General features: G+C 38.1%; 1 protein-coding gene across 1 annotated transcript in view; it reads left to right on the forward strand.

Moving 5' to 3' along the window:
* ABCD2 (ATP binding cassette subfamily D member 2) overlaps nt 1-20,481 on the forward strand; it is a 184,653-nt gene that overhangs the window by 81,939 nt on the left and 82,233 nt on the right. Inside the window, exon 6 of the mRNA XM_053716594.1 lies at nt 14,817-14,962. Coding sequence (XP_053572569.1) covers nt 14,817-14,962 — 146 coding nt within the window. The remainder of the gene's footprint in view (nt 1-14,816; nt 14,963-20,481) is intronic.

Genomic DNA, 20,481 nt, shown 5'->3' on the forward strand with positions numbered 1-20,481 from the left:
GTTAATAGCTTAATTTAGTTTTGGCAATGTCGGGCTGACGGTTTAGGGGTTAATAGGTTTAGTTAGTGGTGGTGATGTGGGAGGCCAGAGGTTTAGCGGTTAATAAGTTTATTTAGCGGCGGCGGTGTCTGGGAGCGGCGGAATAGGGCCTAATACATTTTATTTAGGTGTCAGGGATGTCGGGGGCAGCAGATTAGGGGTGTTTAGACTCAGGGTTTATGTTAGGGTGTTGGGTGTAAACGTTACTTGTTTTCTACCATAGAAATCAATGGGTTATATTTCTTTGTCTTGCAGCATCGAACATAAGCTTTCACTGCTTTCAGACTCCCATTGATTTTTATGGCATCCGCGGCCTCCAGGGTGGCGGATTAAAAACCAGGTACACTGGGTCGGAAAAGACGCAAGCGTACCTGTTAAAAGTTTGATAACTGGGAAAATGTGTCAGATAGAGCCGAATGTGTATTCGGAACATCTATAATGACGTAAGCATCGATCTGCGTCAGATTGAGATCGCCGGTTCGTATGTTACGTCACGAATTTCAACATTTGCCGGTCTTGAGGCTTTCATAACTAGGTCGGATCAATCTCACAACAATTACGATGCATAATTCCGGCGTATTTGCGGTTGACTCTTTGATAGATAGGCCTCATAATGTTCTCTGTCTTTGATTTTTTTTTTTTTTGTGTTCTAAAATGTAAATAATAGTCTATTTAGAACAAAATAATAGTCTATGTTTATTTAAAACAACAAATATTACCTTTCTCATTACAGTACTGTACTATCTTTTTGAGGGTACTATGTATACAAAAGTATTAAAATGATTTTGTACAAATTCCTTTAGGTTACATGTAAAAGCTTATTATGACATGTAAATATTGCCTAAGTCATAAAATATTGGGCCATATTGCGAGTTGAGTGCAAAATATTGCTTCCGCAAAAGCGATATTTGCTCTCAACTGAGTAATAATAGATGTGCACTAGTATTACAAGTGAGGTGCAATGCGAACGCAACCTCACATTCGCATTGCACCAAAGCTTCCATATGCTCCAACTAGCTCAGCGAAGGGGGTAAGTGGTGCAGCGATGGGCAGCAGATTTAAATATATATGTATATGAATATATACATATATATTTATGTGTTTATATGGGTATATACAAATATTAACATATAATATATATATATATATATATATATACATATATATGTATATAAGCAAATACATATATATTTACAGAAAAAACACAGTTCCCATAGACCTCAATGTAAAGGCACTTTTCAGTGCCATTTTTTCTGTAACTCCCCACTCCCACCAACTTTAATAATCCCTTATAACTGCTTTTAGCAGATGCTTTTTATTTTAATAAACAAAAACACACCACTTAATTTTGTGGGCAATTTAGAAAATTAACCAGAGATCTGATCTATGGTTAATTTTCTGAGTGCTAATTGCTACCGCGAGTTTACGGTAGCAATAACCAGGCACTTGTAATGGCTGGTTATTTATCATGCGCCCGCAAATAAATACAGGTAGCCCTCAGTTTACGCAGGGGTTAGGTTCCAGAAAGAATAGTTGTAAATCGAAACTGTTGTATATTGAAACCCAGTTTATAATGTACAGTAAGTCAATGGGAAGTGAGGGAGTTAGGTTCCAGGCCCCTCTCAAAATTGACATAAGTAACACCCAATACATCATTTTTAAAGCTTTGAAATTAAGACTTTAAATGCTTAACAGCATTATAAACCGAATTAAATAATCACACAACAGACTGTATCATCAAACTAAGTTTAATGTACAAAAAAATGTTTTACTTGCATTTTTCTGCAAACAGTTCTCTGAATTGTTAGCATGTTAGATAATATTGGGTTTGCACCTATTCTATGCATTTCATTCTGGACTGATTAAGCGGTTAGGCACCCTCACCTCAAGCAGCTGGACAGGAAGATAATAGGGAAGTGGCTGCTAGATCTTGTTGCTTTGAAAGCTGCTCAATAGCTAAGGTCTGTTCTGTGTACAGAGATTAATTTCAGTCTGCTAAACTTGCATAACTTTGCTGCAATACAAGCGGACAGCTCCACCAACTGGCTATTTTAATCAGTGCACTGCTTTTCAATGCTTTTCAATAGTCACATGACTGGAAAAAAAAAAGGCTGTTATTCTGAAATGGTGCAAATTAAACCGGCGTAAACCGAGGGCCACCTGAACTTGTAATCTAGCCCATTGTTGTTTACACTAGGTTCCATTTCCCCTTCAAACTATCCTATTTAGATGCAAATATTCCAAAATTCAAACCTTTTCTGGTCCCAAGTATTTTGGATTAAGGGTTTTCTACCTGTACTTGAAATTCCTATGCTCTCAACTTAAAAGAAAATGCTCTTTCTATTTTTAAATAAATATTTCTATCTGTATATATTCATATAGATATATAGGTATAGATTTATATTTTTAAAAAAATATTTACAGATACATATAAATATTTATTTAAAAACTAAAAGAGCTTTTTCTTCTAAGTGAAGAACATAGGAATGTAAAGCATTCCTAATGCATCTTCAGCTTTAGCCCAGTTAGTCAAGTGCACCTTCATTTAGCGCACAAGCGATGAATAGAAAAGGCTTTCTTTAGAGCGCCCCATATAAGTCTATGGGGAGAGGGAGTTGGCATATTTGCGATACCCTGAAGTCCTGAAGTTAGTGTGCCTGAGTCCTTAACTTCAAAGCTAACCTTTTACTTAGAGCTTATAATATCAGGGCTAACCTGGGAGCACACACTTTTTACCTTTAGTGCAGTTAGCGATCATAAGCGATAAAAATGTATCGCTCCACTTGTACTCTAGGCCATAGTTTTTGGTGACATTATGGACCCAATCACATATGCGGCGTCGCCCGCAAAAGCCGGCATCGGCTATTTTTAGACGGGTGTAGCGATCACATATATACGGCTCCGCATACAAATGCTGCACTTATATTTAACCCGTCAGCCGCTGTTTTTACTCCCATAAACTAACATAGAACCGGCGTCGCAAGTCGGTATCACATATTCAGCAAATGGACTTACGAAGCGAAAATGGAGACATTTTACTCCATATTCACCTTGCAACACATAGGCAGGCGCAGCAAGCCTTGCTCTAAGTATATGCGCACTGTAACTCCAAGTCTTAACAAACACCTAACGCATGAGCAATATGTACCTCTTAACCGCTATCCCCCCCACCGCAATAATTATAAATGTATTAACCCCCTAATCTGCCAACCTCCACATCACAAAGTATCTAATAAAGTTATTAACCCATAATCCGCCACTCACCCACAACACAACACTATTAACCCCTAATCCACCAACCCCCCACAACGCAGTCTACCTATTAACACTATTAACCCCTAATCCACCAACCCCCCACATTGCAAACTACCTATTAAAACTATTAACCCCTAATTCACCAACCCCTCACAACTCAATCTACCTAATTAACCTATTAACCCCTAAACTGCCATCCCCCCACAACCCATAGCATTAATCTAATCACTAAGCTCCCTAAACTAATATCCCCTAAGTTAACCCCAATTACATAAAATAAAAAAAGACTATCTCCCTAAACAATTAATTAAAAATTACCAAAATAGAAAAATCCTAACTTAAAGGGACAGTCAACACAAAAATAGTTTTAACATATATCTATAATGTTGCCCTAGCTCTTTTTTTCCAAATATATGCCAGTTTTTAACGATTATCCGTTTAAAAGTTAAATCACTTACTTTTCCCCTGGCTGTCGCTTTAAAATGTCTGTGTAGCTCCGCCACTTTTCGTCATCCGTGACATCATTAAAATCATATGTTACCTGTAATTGTTCTAAGTTACTTGTAACTGTTTTTCGCGCATGCACAATGCACGTATTGTACTTGGGCCACTTTTTCACCCAGGAACAAAAACAGCCTGTGTATGTGTGATGCAGGAAAAAAACAGAGAGTCTTGCAGTCTGTGAAGAGTTAGCTGCTCTAAGTGTTTGCCCTGTGTATGCTGCAGCCAAATAAAGTTAGGATTGTTACCTGTTATAGTACAGCCTGAAGTTGAGACCTGAGGAATTAAACATCTGATGACATTTTTCTTACACAAGATACAATAACATTTAGAATTTGCCCTTTCTCATATGTAGGGCTTTATTCTACAACCTCAAGATTGAAGATGTGCTGGGTGAAAAAGTGGCCCGAGTACAATAGGTGCATTGCGCATGCACAAAAAACGGTTACGAGTAACTTAGAACAATTACAGGGAACACAGGATTTTAATGATGTCACGGATGACAAAAAGGGGCGGGGCTACACAGACATTTTAAAACGACAGGCCGGGGGAAAAGTAAGTGAATTAACTTTAAAAAAGGAATATCTTTAAAAACTGGCATATATTTGGAAAAAACGAGCTAGGGCAACTTTATAGATATATGTTAAAACTATTTTTGTGTTGACTGTCCCTGATTTGAACAGCCAATAGGATTTAAGTAGCTCTCATCGTATTGGCTGATTTGAATTTTTCAGCCAATAGGAATGCAAGGTACCCCAATATAAAACGGGTACCTTGCATTTAATCTTCAGTGTGCGGCGGACGATCGCATGAAGAGGACCCTCCAAGTCGGATGTCTTTTCGGCCGCCGTTCCAGCTCCGCTCCACCTCTGCACCACCAGGAGGAAGATGGAAGATGGAGCCTCCCTGGAAGAAGATCTTCGCCGCCTGGATGAAGACTTTGCTCTGTAAGAAGATGGATGTCGGTACTTCAGGAATGGTGAGTGCATTTTTTGGGGTTAGACTTAGTTTTTTTTTGTGGTGTTTTTTTTTTTAGATTAGGGCTTTTTTTATTTTTTAATGGACAGCAAAAGAGATGCCCATACAAATTAGGGGCAATTGTCAGGATGCCAGGAATCAGACTGAGACGAGAAGTGCAAAAATAATCACACCTTTATGAATAGCAAAAAATAATAAAAAGTCCACAAGTCAAATAACAAGCCAGGAATCAAAACCAGAGTTGGTAGTCAGACGAGCCGAGTCAGGAGCCAAAGCGAGTAGTCAGATGAGCCGGAATCAGGAACAAGGAGAACAACAGAGTCAGGAACAAGCCAGAGATCAGGAACCAGAAGGGACGTCAGACAGCCACGTAATACACAGGAGCTCTCACAAACGGGTCTGAGACAATGCAAGGGCAAAGCATACTGAACAGAGGCCCTTTAAATAATAAGTGATGACATCACAATTTTGAGACTGCATCCTGTCTCACACGGATGATGTACACCAGTCTGGCCATAAAAGGAAGTGCAGGAAATGAGCAGCATCACACAGTAAGCACCAGAGTCAGCAAGAGAGGTGAATAAAATAGTTGCCAGCAGCACATGGCAAACAAAACAGTGAAAAAAAACCTGACAGCAATGGGTAGATTAGATTTTTTTAGAGTTAGGTCTTTTTATTTTGCGGGGTTGGGTGGGTGGGGGTTTTACTGTTAGGGGTTAATTTGCATTTTTTAATGGAAAATAGATAATTTCTTCTTCAGGGCAATACCTTACAAAAGGCCCTTTTAAGGGCTATTGGTAGTTTTCCAAACCAGGCAAGAGCCACTGATCGCTTTGTTGGTGAGTTTAGTTTGTTGGTGGTATTCTGTGTAATTATTTTAATTGTATTAGGACCCATTCATAAGGTATGTTAGTTGTGCAAATAAGTTGTATTGATAGATTATATTGTAAAATGCATACATTTGAGATATCAAGGTATGTGTGTGCACAGGGTGTGTTTGTGTTATGAGCAGCATCACACAGTAAGCACCAGAGTCAGCAAGAGAGGTGAATAAAATGGTTGCCAGCAGCACATGGCAAACAAAACAGGGAAAAAACCCTGACAGCAATGGGTAGATTAGATTTTTTTAGAGTTAGGTGTTTTTATTTTGCGGGGTTGGGTGGGTGGGTGTTTTACTGTTAGGGGTTCATTTGTATTTTTTAATGGAAAATAGATAATTTCTTCTTCAGGGCAATACCTTACAAAAGGCCCTTTTAAGGGCTATTGGTAGTTTTCCAAACCAGGCAAGAGCCACTGATCACTTTGTTGGTGAGTTTAGTTTGTTGGTGGTATTCTGTGTAATTATTTTAATTGTATTAGGACCCATTCATAAGGTATGTTAGTTGTGCAAATAAGTTGTATTGATAGATTATATTGTAAAATGCATACATTTGAGATATCAGGGTATGTGTGTGCACAGGGTGTGTTTGTGTTATGAGGAGTGGTAAGCTCACCTGATGTTCATCATTCACTTGAATTTTGGTTTCCCAACTCTGGACCAAGGAAGGGAAGAGAGAAGGATGGGAAGTGAAGAGGGTAGGTAGCAATTAGTGTATCTGGAATAGTAAATAACAAAAACAGTTAAAACAAAACATGTAACAATATAAACATGATAAACATTAATATATACGTACCATGAAGACTCTGAGGAGTAACGTGGGGAGAAAAGGGGGGGGAGTGACTGCTACTACTTTTGGTAGTATGTCGGCTTTAGTAATAATTAACTGGGAGGACTGTGATTCCTAGGCATAACGTGTACACACACAGGGCTCTTTCATGGGCGCTTTTCTATGGTTTAATAAGGTGTTATAAACATTTCTAAAACATTTTTACTTTAATCATAAGTCATGAAACTAATGTAAGGGTATTGGAAGAGTTAGTAACACAGGGAAGGGGACAATTGCTGGTAGTGTCTCCACTTAAGCTACTAGTGCATGTTCGAAAAGTGTAGGAACTTAGGTAACTGTAAGTAAGAAAACATCTCACCACCAAATTGCCAAAGTTTTAGAGGGTCTTCTAACTGCTGTGAAGTCTTTTAGGCTTATTAGACTAAGGAGCATAGCAACTTTCCTATAAACATTCAAAATGAAACTCTCTCACTAAGTGCTATCACTCTAACACTTAACATCCAGTCGAGGGCACTTTATGGCCCGTAAATCATAAACAATACTTAGAGCAACATCGAGTCCTCTTCAGGTGATCTGTTCAGTGTCCACAGGTGGTGGATTTGGCACAGTCTTTATCAGGATTTTGTGTTTCCTTCTGCAAGATGCTTATATCCATTCCTGTCTTTGTGGTTTTGGCCTTTAAATGTGTCCTGATGACATTCTTGAATTGAGGGTAGTGCCGGTTGCTTTATACCTAGCTGCTGACTAAAGGAATCTAAGTCGTCTGGTGTTCGGTATGTTGCCGTTATGTTTTCCTTGACCACCTTGAGGCAAAAGGGGAAACCCCAGCGTTTTTTTCTGTAATCTTAGATTGTTTTATTTTTTGTAAAATGTTGCAGATTTTTCATTTTAATTTAATCTTAGGTTTTTTGTTTTTTTGTATGTAAACTTAGGTTGTTTTTTATGTAAGGTTTTTTTTGGTCATTTTTATACATTTTTAAAAGTTAGTCTATTTTTATTTTATGTAATTGTAGTTAATTGGGGTTAATTTAGGGGGTGTTAGGTTAGGGGGCTTAGTGGTTAGATTAATACTTTGCATTATGGGGGGTGGCGGTTTAGGGGTTAATAGTGTTAATAGGTACTTTGCGTTGTGGGGGATGGTGCATTAGGGGTTAATACATTTATTAAGTAGATTGCGATGTGGGGGTTTGCGGATTAGGGGTTAATAGTTTAAATAGGTAGATTGCGTTGTAGGGGGATGCGGTTTAGAGGTTAATACATTTTATTATTAGTTGCAATGTGGGGGGATGGCGGTTTAGAGGTAAATACATGTTATTATTAGTTGTGATGTGGGGGGTGGAGGTTATAGGGGTTTTGACATATCGGATTCATTTTTGGGAGGCGGGTTAGACTTTTACGAGCGATTAAACATTTTTTTGTTTTTTACTTGGACGCCGGCAGTTCATGAACTGCCGTAAGTCACTGGCAACTCCAGAAATGTCTATTTCCGCTCATTTCTGAACATCGCCGGTTTATTCGACTTACAACAGTATATGATCTGCTGGCACCGTATATGTGATTCAACCAATGTGCGAGGTAAACTTACGGTTGGCATTGGTTTCAGCAGTTGCGCTGAAACCTACGCCGTATATGTATTCTCGCCCTATTATCATAGTTACATATTGTACTTTTTCTTAAAGTTCTTTTCCTAAATAAAAACCTCTTATAAATATCATATTTAATGGTTGCAGGGATCCAGAGATCCAAATTTATAATTGTTAAATGACATAGCTTGGGGGCCACCATGAACTGTGCAATAACAGTAATAAAACAGAAAATAAAAGCACTATAATAGTTTACCCTGGCTGTCATAAAGGGGCTTTTCCTTTCTATTTAATATGACTAAAAAAACTCTTAATTTGACTTAAAGGGACATTAAACCCACATTTTTTCTTTCATGATTTAGAAAGACCATGCAATTTTAAACAACTTTCTAATTTACTTCTCTTATCTAATTTGCTTCATTCTCTTGATATCCTTTGTTGAAAAGCATATCTAGATAGGCTCAGAAGCTGCTAATTGGTGGCTGCACATAGATGCATTGTGTGATTGGCTCACCCATGTACATTGCTATTTCTTAAACAAAGGATATCTAAAGAATGAAGCAAATTAGATAATAGAACTAAATTGGAATGTTGTTTAAAATTGTATTCTCTATCTGAATAATAAAAGAAAAAAAATGGGTTTAATTTCCCTTTAATATCTAAGTTACAGTAGAAAACAGATCTTATCTCAGCAGTGTATACAAACAACCTTTTGCACCGGTTAAAAGTTTCCAGTGTGATCATTTTTCCTAAAACATGTCATTTTTTGGTCTTCATCGACTGTTTATTTAAAATAATGAAACATAAAAGAGCACTAATAGTGTGCTGCTTAATACCAGATTTTAATTAAAAAAATACAAACTCATATATGATTTTATTAAACTTTTTAAGGTTTCTCAGAAAAATAGATTATTACAGGACATTCATTTCCTCAGGATTATCTGGTTTAAACGGTAATGGGGATTTAAAGATCTATGTGGCAGTACAAAAATAGAAAGTAAAAGTCAGGAAAGATCACTCTGTGATGCATTAAACTTTATTACAATATTGAAAAATAATAAGTCACCCATTTGTTGCAAACCCATTAGTGAAAGACCAACCATCATTAACGTGAAAAAAGTCAGTGACAGCAATATAGAGAAGTCAGCACCACTGGTGAACTAAAATACACATATTAACACATAAATATATATGTATATATTCATATACAATGTATATATGTATATTATACATATATATTTTAAAATGCTGCCATCACTGCGCTACTTACCCCCTTCGCTGCGCGAGGTTCTGATGCTGTCTGTGACGGCATCAGAACGAAGCTCCCATAGGAGAATATGGAAGCGCACTCTCCTGAACGCAATGCTTCCTAGCAATGCGAACACAAGCTTGCGTTCCCATTGCTATTAACTTGTAATACCAGAGCACATTATCGTGCGCTGGAATTACAAAGTAGAGTGCTAATATTGCTTGCATGCAAGTGATATTTAGTGCTCCACTTGTAATCTGGCCCCAAATTTTTCTTTGCATAAATGTTTTGTAGATGATCCATTTATATATAAACATTGTTTTTGTAACAATATATAGTTTTGCTTATTTTTTAATAACATTTTATTGATTTTCAAACTCCTAACCAAGCCCCAACGTATCAGATGTATACTGAAGTCTACAGATTCCTGCCTTCTCCTGTTTGTTTTATCTGTCTTTTCATATGCAGGGGATGGGGGGAGTTTCTGCTTTTTCTGCTTTCCGAGCCCCTTTCACTAGGTGTGAAAAGGTTTTTAAAAGGTTTTATTCTGGATTTTTAGATCAATATTTATGCATATACATCTTTATAGTAGTGTCTATTACATGCAGTTATATGAAAATTGGTGTACACTGTCTCTTTAAATTGTTTACAAATAGTTAATTTAACTTTATTTTCTCATTTGAAATAGCCAATTTTACCTGTAGTATCCCTTAAGCTCTGGTTACAAGAAAACAAAAGAAACAATGTAAACAGAAAGGTTTAGATGAAATAATGCTCATAGTGGGAGGCTGTGACAGAGAGGTACTAAAATGTTAATTTTCTATTGTTCTTCTAAGTATTCTCTAAACAGAGATAGATAAGATAAGGAATACTTTGTGTAAATAACTAGACATAAGAAATAAGTATGTTTCTCCTACAAACTCAACCTATTGTGGGCTAGATTACGAGTGGAACGTTAATTACCACTCCCGCTCTAATGCTAACTCTATTCGACTTCTGTTCTTTGTGCGCATCGGGTAGCACGTGCATTTTAAGTTGAAAGTAAATCTTTTTTCACTTGATGCGCTAACCTGATGGGTTTAAATAAAAAGTTAAAATATCGTAATGTAATCTCCCATTGACTTCAATTGAAAGAGAAAAGTTGAAAAACACCCATACTCGCGCTCTAACCGGAATCGCCATAAGCCCCCTACTTTGATAATCCCTAAAACGATACATAGCCCACCGCAAACTCCCCACTACACTATTAACCCCAAACTACTTCAACCCCCATTGCAAAGTAACCCACTACACTATTAACTCCTAAACTGCCACAACCCGGTTTAGGGGTTAATAGTGTAGTGGGATACTTTGCAATGGGAGTATGGCGATTTAGGGTTTAATAGTATAGTGGGTTACTTTGCTATGGGGGTTGTGGCGGTTTAAGGGTTGATAGTGTAGTGGGTTTCTTTGGGATCGGGTGTGTGGCGGTTTAGAGTTAATTGAATAGTTTAGTGAAACTGTTTCCTCCGGTCAAACTCTTTACGAGAACTTTATGGTCCCGTAAAAAGTTTGAGCGGTAAATGCGATCGGATTTGAGCAAACGCATTTACTTTCAACTTGTAATTTCTTAATCGCGTTGACGCTCCTCTCGCTAACGTAATCTGGCCCTGTATTGAGTTGCATTTTCAAATAGCAGAAACAACTATTTCATATACAAAAATAAATCAAAGTAAATGATTAACCATACATTTTAAACTCTGCAGCTGGTATAACAAGTAAATGCAAAAACATTAAAGGGATACTGAACCCAAATTTTTTTCTTTCATGATTCCAATAGAGCATGCAATTTTAAGCAACTTTCTAATTTACTACTTTTATCAATTTGTATTCGTTCTCTTGGTATCTTTATTTTAAAAAGCTGGGTATTGCTTGCTGATTGATGGCTAAATGTAGCAACCAATCAGCAAGCTCTATCCAGGGTCCAGAACCAAAAATGGGCTGGCTCGTAAGCTTTCCTGCTTTTTCAAATGAAGATACCAAAAGAACAAAGATAAATGATAATAGGAGTAAATTAGAAAGTTGCTTAAAATTGCATGCTCTATCTGTATCATGAAAGACAAAAATTGTGTGTAGTTTTAAGGGAGTTGATAAAATCAGATCGCATTTTCATAACCGAGTTTTTATAGGGGATGCTTCCTTATGCTCACTAAGTCCAAACACAGTCACATCAGTGTGTTTCAAAGTGTTTGTCCCTAAATTATTGAACTTGTAAACTGAAACACTCCTTTATGAGTTCAACAATGTCTGTAATAAAGTGACTGTAATAAAAAAAACTGCATTTATACATGAACCAATATTTGAACAAAATTTAGAAATTTAGTAAAACAGCTGATACTACCCCTCTTACAAATGCAACTGGATCAGGCAATGATTAGCTGCAGTGCCTACAAGACTACCACTCAGAGGTTCTGATTATGAATTCTCTAGTTCATTACCATGTGATATAAGAATTTACATGCTTAAAATGTAATATACTTGTCTTACATCGTGTTTTTCAAAACTATTGCTATCTTTTAAGTATAATCTTTTATTAACTTTGCATAATAGTGTATCTGTTACTTATTTACATATAATTTATATTTATACAAACAGCAATTAATTGTCTGCTATAATTATCACATTGTAAATTAAACACTGGAATATTTTCAAGGCAGTATGCTAAGAAAAACAGTAAGAAAATGAATCACTTCAGTTTTGTTTTTAGCTTTAATTAATAAAGTGCTTAGTTGAAAATCAGTACAGGTAGCCCTCAGTTTACGCCGGGGTTAGGTTCCAGAAGGAATGGTTGTAAATCGAAACCGTTGTAAATTGAAACCCAGTTTATAATGTAAGTCAATGGGAAGTGAGGGAGATAGGTTCCAGGCCCCTCTCAAAATTGTCATAAGTAACACCTAATACATTATTTTTAAAGCTTTGAAATTAAGACTTTAAATGCTAAACAGCATTATAAACCTAATAAAATAATCACACAACACAGAATATATAATTAAACTAAGTTAAATGAACAAAAACATTTGCTAAACAGCATTATAAACCTAATAAAATAATCACACAACACAGACTTCACTTGCATTTTTCTGCCAAAAGTTCTTTCTATGCATTCCAATCTGGACTGATTTATAGACAGGAAGATCTTGTTCCTTTGAAATCTGCTCGATAGCTCAGGTCTGGTTAAACTGATTAATTTCAGCTTGCTTGGCTTTGCTGCAACACAAGCGGACAGCTCCACCTACTGGCTATTTTAATAAATGCACTGCATCTCAATGCTTTTCAATGGCAGTCACATAACTGGAAAAAAGGTTGTTATTCTGAAACAGTGTAAATTGAACCGTTGTAAAACGAGGGCCACCTGTATTTGCATTACTGAACTTAAAGGGATATGAAACCCAAATATGTTTCTTTGATGATTCAAATAGAGCAGGGGTCGTCAACCTTTTGGACCTCAGGGACCACTAAACTCACAATTTTGAATCCCGTGGACCACTAACATGATTCTTTTTTAACAAGTACAAACCTCTATAATGTGTGTGTATGTATATGAATGATGAAGGGGAGCATTCCCCGAAACGTTACTAATTAAACTATTTGTTTAAAACTTAAGTCCAGAGAGTGCTGTTTTCTACCTGACTATATATATATATATATATATATATATATATATATATATATATATATATATATATATATACACATACTACATAACTAGTATAACCATAGCTAGGTTTACATTATGAATAAATATTTACACATTTTTAAGAATTATTTTTTGGAATTAACTAATTGAAAAACAGAACTGAGAGAATACTTTCAAATGACAGATGAAGTGTGAGTGCCAACTTTTGAGCTGGAAACAGAGAGGCAGAAAGTAGGAAAAAAAGAAATATGTTTAAAAGGACCACAAGACTTTCAGGTTACCTCCCCAGTTAGGAATTATTCAAAACTACTTATGATCATGGACAGACATTGGAGTCATAAATTAAGTTTATATCAGAAAGCTCTCAATATGGATGTGAGCTAACCACGACTGATGTTACTGGCAATTACTATAATACTAGTGGGATATGGCTGATCTGCTGGATGGCAATTACTGGAATTCAGGTGGAATAAAATTATTAGAATGGAAAATAATTCATATTTAATTAAATAAAAAGAAGATGGAGGGGAGGAAGACAAACAGTGAAGTCCATCTGAAGGAATTAGGAAAACTACAACAAAGAGATAGGTAAAGGGAATAAAATAAATGAAATATGAGAGAATTTTTTTTTAAGATTTTCTTTTTTTATATACTTTAATTCCACTATTAAAGCCAAGACTGTACCAACCTCTGCTGGCTTTAGAATGGAAGCATCTTCCTCTGAGCAGTAAAAAATACAATCTAGCTACTCAAGTTGTGCAGTACTACGCCACGTGCATAGGGAGATTGTAATTTAACTCCTTCCTCCGTTTGTTTTACTGATGTCCAGCCAGGCACTGTAGGGAGTTGCGGCGTGACCGGGGGCACCATCAGAGGAGATTAATTCCAGCTTGATGGTGTCAAGGACCACAAACGGACCACTGGTTGATGACCATTGAGATAGAGCATATCATTTAAACAGCTTTCTAATTTCTTCGTTTAGCAAATGTTCTTTGTTCTCTTGGTATCTTTTGTTGAAAAGTAGGGATGTAAGCTCAGGAGCCTGCCAATGTATGAAACACTATATGGCAGCAGTTTTGCAAGAATGTTATCCATTTGCAAGAGCACTAGATGGCAGCACTATTTCCTGCCATGACACCTAACTAGATATCTATTCAACAAAGAATACCATAAGAACAAAGCACATTTGACAATAGAAGTAAATTGGAACGATGTCTAAAACTGCCTGCTCTATCTGAATCCTTTAAAGGGACATTAAACAGTTTGAGATGGTAATATAAAATGATAAATTGTATATATAAAACAACTCTGCAATATACTTTCATTATTTATTTTGTCCTCTTTGCCTGTAATTCCATTCTGAAATTGTGAGCTTTTCAGTTCCTGTTAGAAATGGAAGTTCAGAACACTGTTAAATCCAGCACAACTATTGGCTGCACACTCTAATGACCTATGTATAACTGTCTCTAATTGGCCACAGCAGAGAAGGTAACACAAGTTACAACATGGCAGCTCCCAGTGTTTTATAGACACTAAAACTTTACACTTATTTTGTCACTTTTTAAACAACTAATGAAACTTAAAAAAAATACATCTACATGTTAGTCATGGACTAATCTTTTCTTTGAATGCATCATTCTATCTAGCATGTGTTTAGTGTTTAATGTCCCTTTAAGAAAAATATATTATTCTCAGATTGATTTTTGGTTTAAATGTGATATTTGATCTAGCATCGATTTAGTGTTTAATATCCCTTAATAGTAATACTGTGAAAAACACTATTATGTATTTTTAATATCTGTTTTCACTATACAGCAAATGTAATTAGAGATATTAAGTAGCTCTTACCTTATTTATCTACTGTTTAGGTAGAAGAAGGGATGCACCTTCTGATTACTGGTCCGAATGGTTGTGGAAAAAGTTCTTTGTTCCGAATTCTAGGTGGTCTCTGGCCTGTCTATGAAGGAGTTCTCTACAAACCTCCTCCTCACAAGATGTTCTATATTCCACAAAGGTATGTTTTGTTTACTCTCTAATATGTAATTGTTTTTCCTTATTTGTATTAATATAATTACCATTACCATGACTATTACTTCAGTTTGTAATGCTTTGTTAAAGGGACACTGAACCCAAATTTTTTATTTCTCTTGTAAGGTTTATCCAGTCCACGGATCATCCATTACTTGTGGAATATTCTCATTCCCAACAGGAAGTTGCAAGAGGACACCCAGAGCAGAGCTGTAATATAGCTCCTCCCCTAACTGTCATACCCAGTCATTCTCTTGCAACTCTCAACAAGCAAGGACGTTGTAGGAGAGAGTGGTTAAATATAGTTAGTTTATTTTCTTCAATCAAAAGTTTGTTATTTTTAAATAGTACCGGAGTTGTGCTATTTTATCTCAGGCAGTAAATAGAAGAAGAATCTGCTTGAGGTTTCTTTGATCTTAGCAGGTTGTAACTAAGATCCATTGCTATTCTCACATATGTCTGAGGGGATTACACAGATGAGGTAACTTCAGCGAGAGAATAGCGTGCAGTTTATTCTGCTATCAGGTATGTGCAGTTATAATTTTTTCTAGAGATGGGAAACACTAGAAAATGCTGCAGATACCGGATTAATGTAAGTTAAGCTTGAATACAGTGATTTAATAATGACTGGTATCATGCTTACTCCCAGGGGTAATACCCTTATGATATTTACAATATAAAACGTTTGCTGGCATGTTTAATCGTTTTTATATATACTTTGGTGATAAAACTTTATTGGGGCCTAGTTTTTTCCACATGGCTGGCTTAAATTTTGACTAGAAACAATTTCCACTGTTGTAGTATAAAAGTTACAGTTGGTGCAGTTAAAATTACAAACTGTGACATCCAGCTTCCCTCAAAGGCCCTCTGAATGCTATAGGACATCTCTAAAGGGCCCAAAGGCTTTCCAAAGTCGTTTATTGGGGAAGGTAGGGCCACAGCTTGCTGTGGCAGTTGGTTGTGACTGTTAAAAAATGTCTATTTCATTTTTTTTATCCGTTTTTTGAACTAAGGGGTTAATCATCCATTTGCAAGTGGGTGCAATGCTCTGCTAGCCTATTATACACACTGTAAAAATTTCGTTTGATTTACTGCTTTTTTTCACTGTTTTTCAAATTCTGACAAAATTTGTTTCTCTTAAAGGCACAGTACCGTTTTTTATATTTGCTTGTTAACTTGATTTAAAGTGTTTTCCAAGCTTGCTAGTCTCATTGCTATTCTGTATAAACATGTCTGACATAGAAGAAACTCCTTGTTTATTATGTTTAAAAGCCATGGTGGAACCCCCTCTTAGAATGTGTACCAAATGTACTGATTTCATTTTATGCAATAAAGATCATTTTCTGTCTTTAAAAAATGTATCACCAGAGGAATCTGACGAGGGGGAAGTTATGCCGACTAACTTTCCCCACGTGTCAGACCCTTTGACTCCCGCTTAAGGGACTCACGCTCAAATGGCGCCAAGTACATCTAGGGCGCCCATAGCGTTTACTTTACAAGACATGGCGGCAGTCATGGATAATACACTGTCAGCGGTATTAGCCAGACTACCTGAACTTAGAGGTAAGCGAGATAGCTCTGGGGTGAGACAAAATGCAGAGCATACTGACGCTTTAAGAACCATGTCTGATACTGCCTCACAATATGCAGAAGCTGAGGAAAGAGAGCTTCAGTCAGTGGGTGATGTTAATGACTCAGGAAAGATACCTGATTCTAATATTTCTACATTTAAATTTAAGCTTAAACACCTCCGCGTGTTGCTTAGGGAGGTTTTAGCTGCTCTGAATGACTGTGATACCATTGCAGTGCCAGAGAAATTGTGTAGACTGGATAAATACTTTGCAGTGCCGGTGTGTACTGATGTTTTTCCAAATACCTAAAAGGTTTACAGAAATTATTAATTAGGAATGGGATAGACCAGGTGTGCCGTTCTCTTCCCCTCCTATTTTTAGAAAAATGTTTCCAATAGACGCCACCACATGGGACTTATGGCAGACAGTCCCTAAGGTGGAGGGAGCAGTTTCTACTCTAGTAAAGCGTACTACTATCCCTGTCGAGGACAGTTGTACTTTTTTTTTTATAGATCCAATGGATAAAAAATTAGAGGTTACCTTAAGAAAATATTTAGTCAACAAGGTTTTATCCTACAGCCCCTTGCATGCATTGCCCCTGTCACTGCTGCTGCGGCGTACAGGTTTGAGTCTCTGGAAGAGGCTTTACAGGTAGCGACTCCATTGGATGACATACTTGGCAAACTTAGAGCACTTAAGCTAGCCAATTCTTTTATTCTGATGCCATTGTTCATTTGACTAAACTAACGGCTAAGAATTCTGTTTTTGCTATACAGGCGCGCAGAGCGCTATGGCTTAGATCATGGTCAGCTGACGTGACTTCAAAATCTAAGCTACTTAACATTCCCTTCCTCAGGACAGGTCCAAATCTAGGGCCAAACAGTCTAATTTTCGTGCCTTTCAAAACTTCAAGGCAGGTGCGGCATCAACTTCCTCTAATAATAAACAAGAGGGAACGTTTGCTCAATCCAAGACGGTCTGGAGACCAAACCTGACATGGAAAAAAGGTAAGCAGGTAAAAAAGCCTGCTGCTGCCTCTAAGACAGCATGAAGGAACGGCCCCCTATCCGGGAACGGATCTAGTAGGGGGCAGACTTTCACTCTTCGCCCAGGCGTGGGCAAGAGATGTTCAGGATCCCTGGGTGTTGGAAATTATATCCCAGGGATATCTTCTGGACTTCAAAGCTTCCCCCCCAAAAGGGAGATTTCACCTTTCACAATTATCTGCACACCAGATAAAGAGAGAGGCATTCTTACACTGTGTACGAGTCCTCCTAGTTATGGGAGTGATCCATCCAGTTCCAAAGGAGGAACAGGGACAGGGCTTTTACTCAAATCTGTTTGTGGTTCCCAAAAAAGAGGGAACCTTCAGACCAATTTTGGATCTAAAGATCTTAAACAAATTCCTCAAAGTTCCGTCGTTCAAGATGGAAACTATTCGTACCATCCTACCACTGATCCAGGAGGGTCAATATATGACTACAGTGAATCTAAAGGATGCTTATCTTCACATTCCGATACACAAAGATCATCATCGGTTTCTCAGGTTTGCCTTTTAAGACAGGCATTACCAGTTGTAGCTCTTCCCTTGGGATTAGCTACAGCCCCAAGAATCTTTACAAAGGTTCTAGGGTCACTTATGGCGGTCCTAAGGCCGCGGGGCATAGCAGTAGCCCCTTATTTAGACGACATCCTGATACAAGCGTCAAACTTCCAAATTGCCAAGTCTCATACGGGCGTAGTACTGGCATTTTTGTGGTCGCATGGGTGGAAAGTGAACGAGGAAAAGAGTTCTCTATCCCCACTCACAAGAGTTTCCTTTCTAGGGACTCTGATAGATTCTGTAGAAATGAAAATTCACCTGACGGAGTCCAGGTTATCAAAGCTTCTAAATTCCTGCCGGGTTCTTCATTCCATTCCGCGCCCTTCGGTGGTTCAGTGTATGGAAGTAATCAGCTTAATGGTAGCGGCAATGGACATAGTGCCGTTTGCACGCTTACATCTCAGACCGCTGCAACTATGCATGCTCAGTCAGTGGAGTGGGGATTACACAGATTTGTCCCCCCAAATTAATCTGGACCAAGAGACCAGGGATTCTCTTCTCTGGTGGCTATCTCGGGTCCATCTGTCCAAAGGTATGACCTTTCGCAGGCCAGATTGGACAATTGTTACGACAGATGCCAGCCTTCTAGGTTGGGGTGCAGTCTGGAACTCCCTGAAGGCTCAGGGATCGTGGACTCAGGAGGAGTCTCTCCTTCCATTAAATGTTCTGGAACTAAGAGCAATATTCAAGGCTCTTCAGGCTTGGCCTCAGTTAGCAACTCTGAGGTACATCAGATTTCAGTCGGACAACATCACGACTGTAGCTTACATCAACCATCAAGGGGGAACGAGAAGCTCCCTAGAGATGTTAGAAGTTTCAAAAATAATTCGCTGGGCAGAGATTCACTCTTGCCACCTATCAGCTATCCATATCCCAGGTGTAGAGCACTGGGAGGCGGATTTTCTTAGTCGTCAGACTTTTCATCCGGGAGAGTGGGAACCCCATCCGGAGGCATTTGCACAACTGATTCATCGTTGGGGCAAACCAGAACTGGATCTCATGGCGTCTCGCCAGAATGCCAAGCTTCCGTGTTACGGATCCAGGTCCAGGGATCCCAAGGTGACACTGATAGATGCTCTAGCAGCGCCCTGGTCTTTCAACCTGGCTTATGTGTTTTCACCGTTTCCTCTGCTCCCTCGACTGATTGCCAAGATCAAGCAGGAGAGAGCATTGGTGATTCTGATAGCACCTGCGTGGCCACACAGGACCTGGTATGCAGATCTAGTGGACATGTCATCCTTTCCACCATGGTCTCTGCCTCTGAAACAGGACCTTCTACTTCAGGGTCCTTTCAACCATCCAAATCTAATTTCTCTGAGGCTGACTGCCTGGAGATTGAACGCTTGATTTTATCAAAGCGTGGCTTCTCCGAGTCAGTTATTGATACCTTAAGACAGGCACGAAAGCCTGTCACCAGGAAAATTTACCATAAGGTATGGCGTAGATATCTTTATTGGTGTGAATCCAAGGGTTACTCATGGAGTAAGGTCAGGATTGCTAGGATATTATCTTTTCTCCAAGAAGGTTTGGAAAAAGGATTGTCAGCTAGTTAAGCATCTGGAAGATGTTCCAGACGTTCAGGCATTTTGTCAGGCTTTAGTTAGAATCAAGCCTGTGTTTAAACCTGTTGCTCCACCATGGAGCTTAAACTTGGTTCTTAAGGTTCTTCAAGGAGTTCCGTTTGAACCTCTTCATTCCATAGATATCAAGCTTTTATCTTGGAAAGTTCTTTTTTTGGTAGCTATTTCCTCGGCTCGTAGAGTCTCTGAGCTATCTGCCTTACAATGTGATTCTCCTTATCAGATTTTTCATACGGATAAGGTAGTCCTGCGTACCAAACCTGGGTTCTTACCTAAGGTGGTATCTAACAAGAATATCAATCAAGAGATTGTTGTTCCATCCTTGTGTTACACAATTTGGACGTGGTCCGTGCTTTAAAGTTTTACTTACAAGCTACTAAAGATTTTCGTCAAACATCTGCTTTGTTTGTTGTCTACTCTGGACAGAGGAGAGGTCAAAAGGCTTCGGCAACCTCTTTTTCTTTTTGACTAAGAAGCTTAATCCGCTTAGCCTATGAGACTGCTGGACAGCAACCTCCTGAAAGGATTACAGCTCATTCCACTAGAGCTGTGGCTTCCACTTGGGCCTTTAAAAATGAGGCTTCTTTTGATCAGATTTGAAAGGCGACGACTTGGTCTTCGCTTCATATTTTTTCAAAATTTTACAAATTTGATACTTTTGCTTCTTCGGAGGCTATATTTGGGAGAGAGGTTTTACGGGCAGTGGTTCCTTCCATTTAAGTTCCTGCCTTGTCCCTCCCTTCATCCGTGT

The sequence above is a fragment of the Bombina bombina genome, chromosome 6, assembly GCF_027579735.1.
Source record: "Bombina bombina isolate aBomBom1 chromosome 6, aBomBom1.pri, whole genome shotgun sequence".
NCBI classification, from domain to species: Eukaryota; Metazoa; Chordata; class Amphibia; order Anura; family Bombinatoridae; genus Bombina; species Bombina bombina.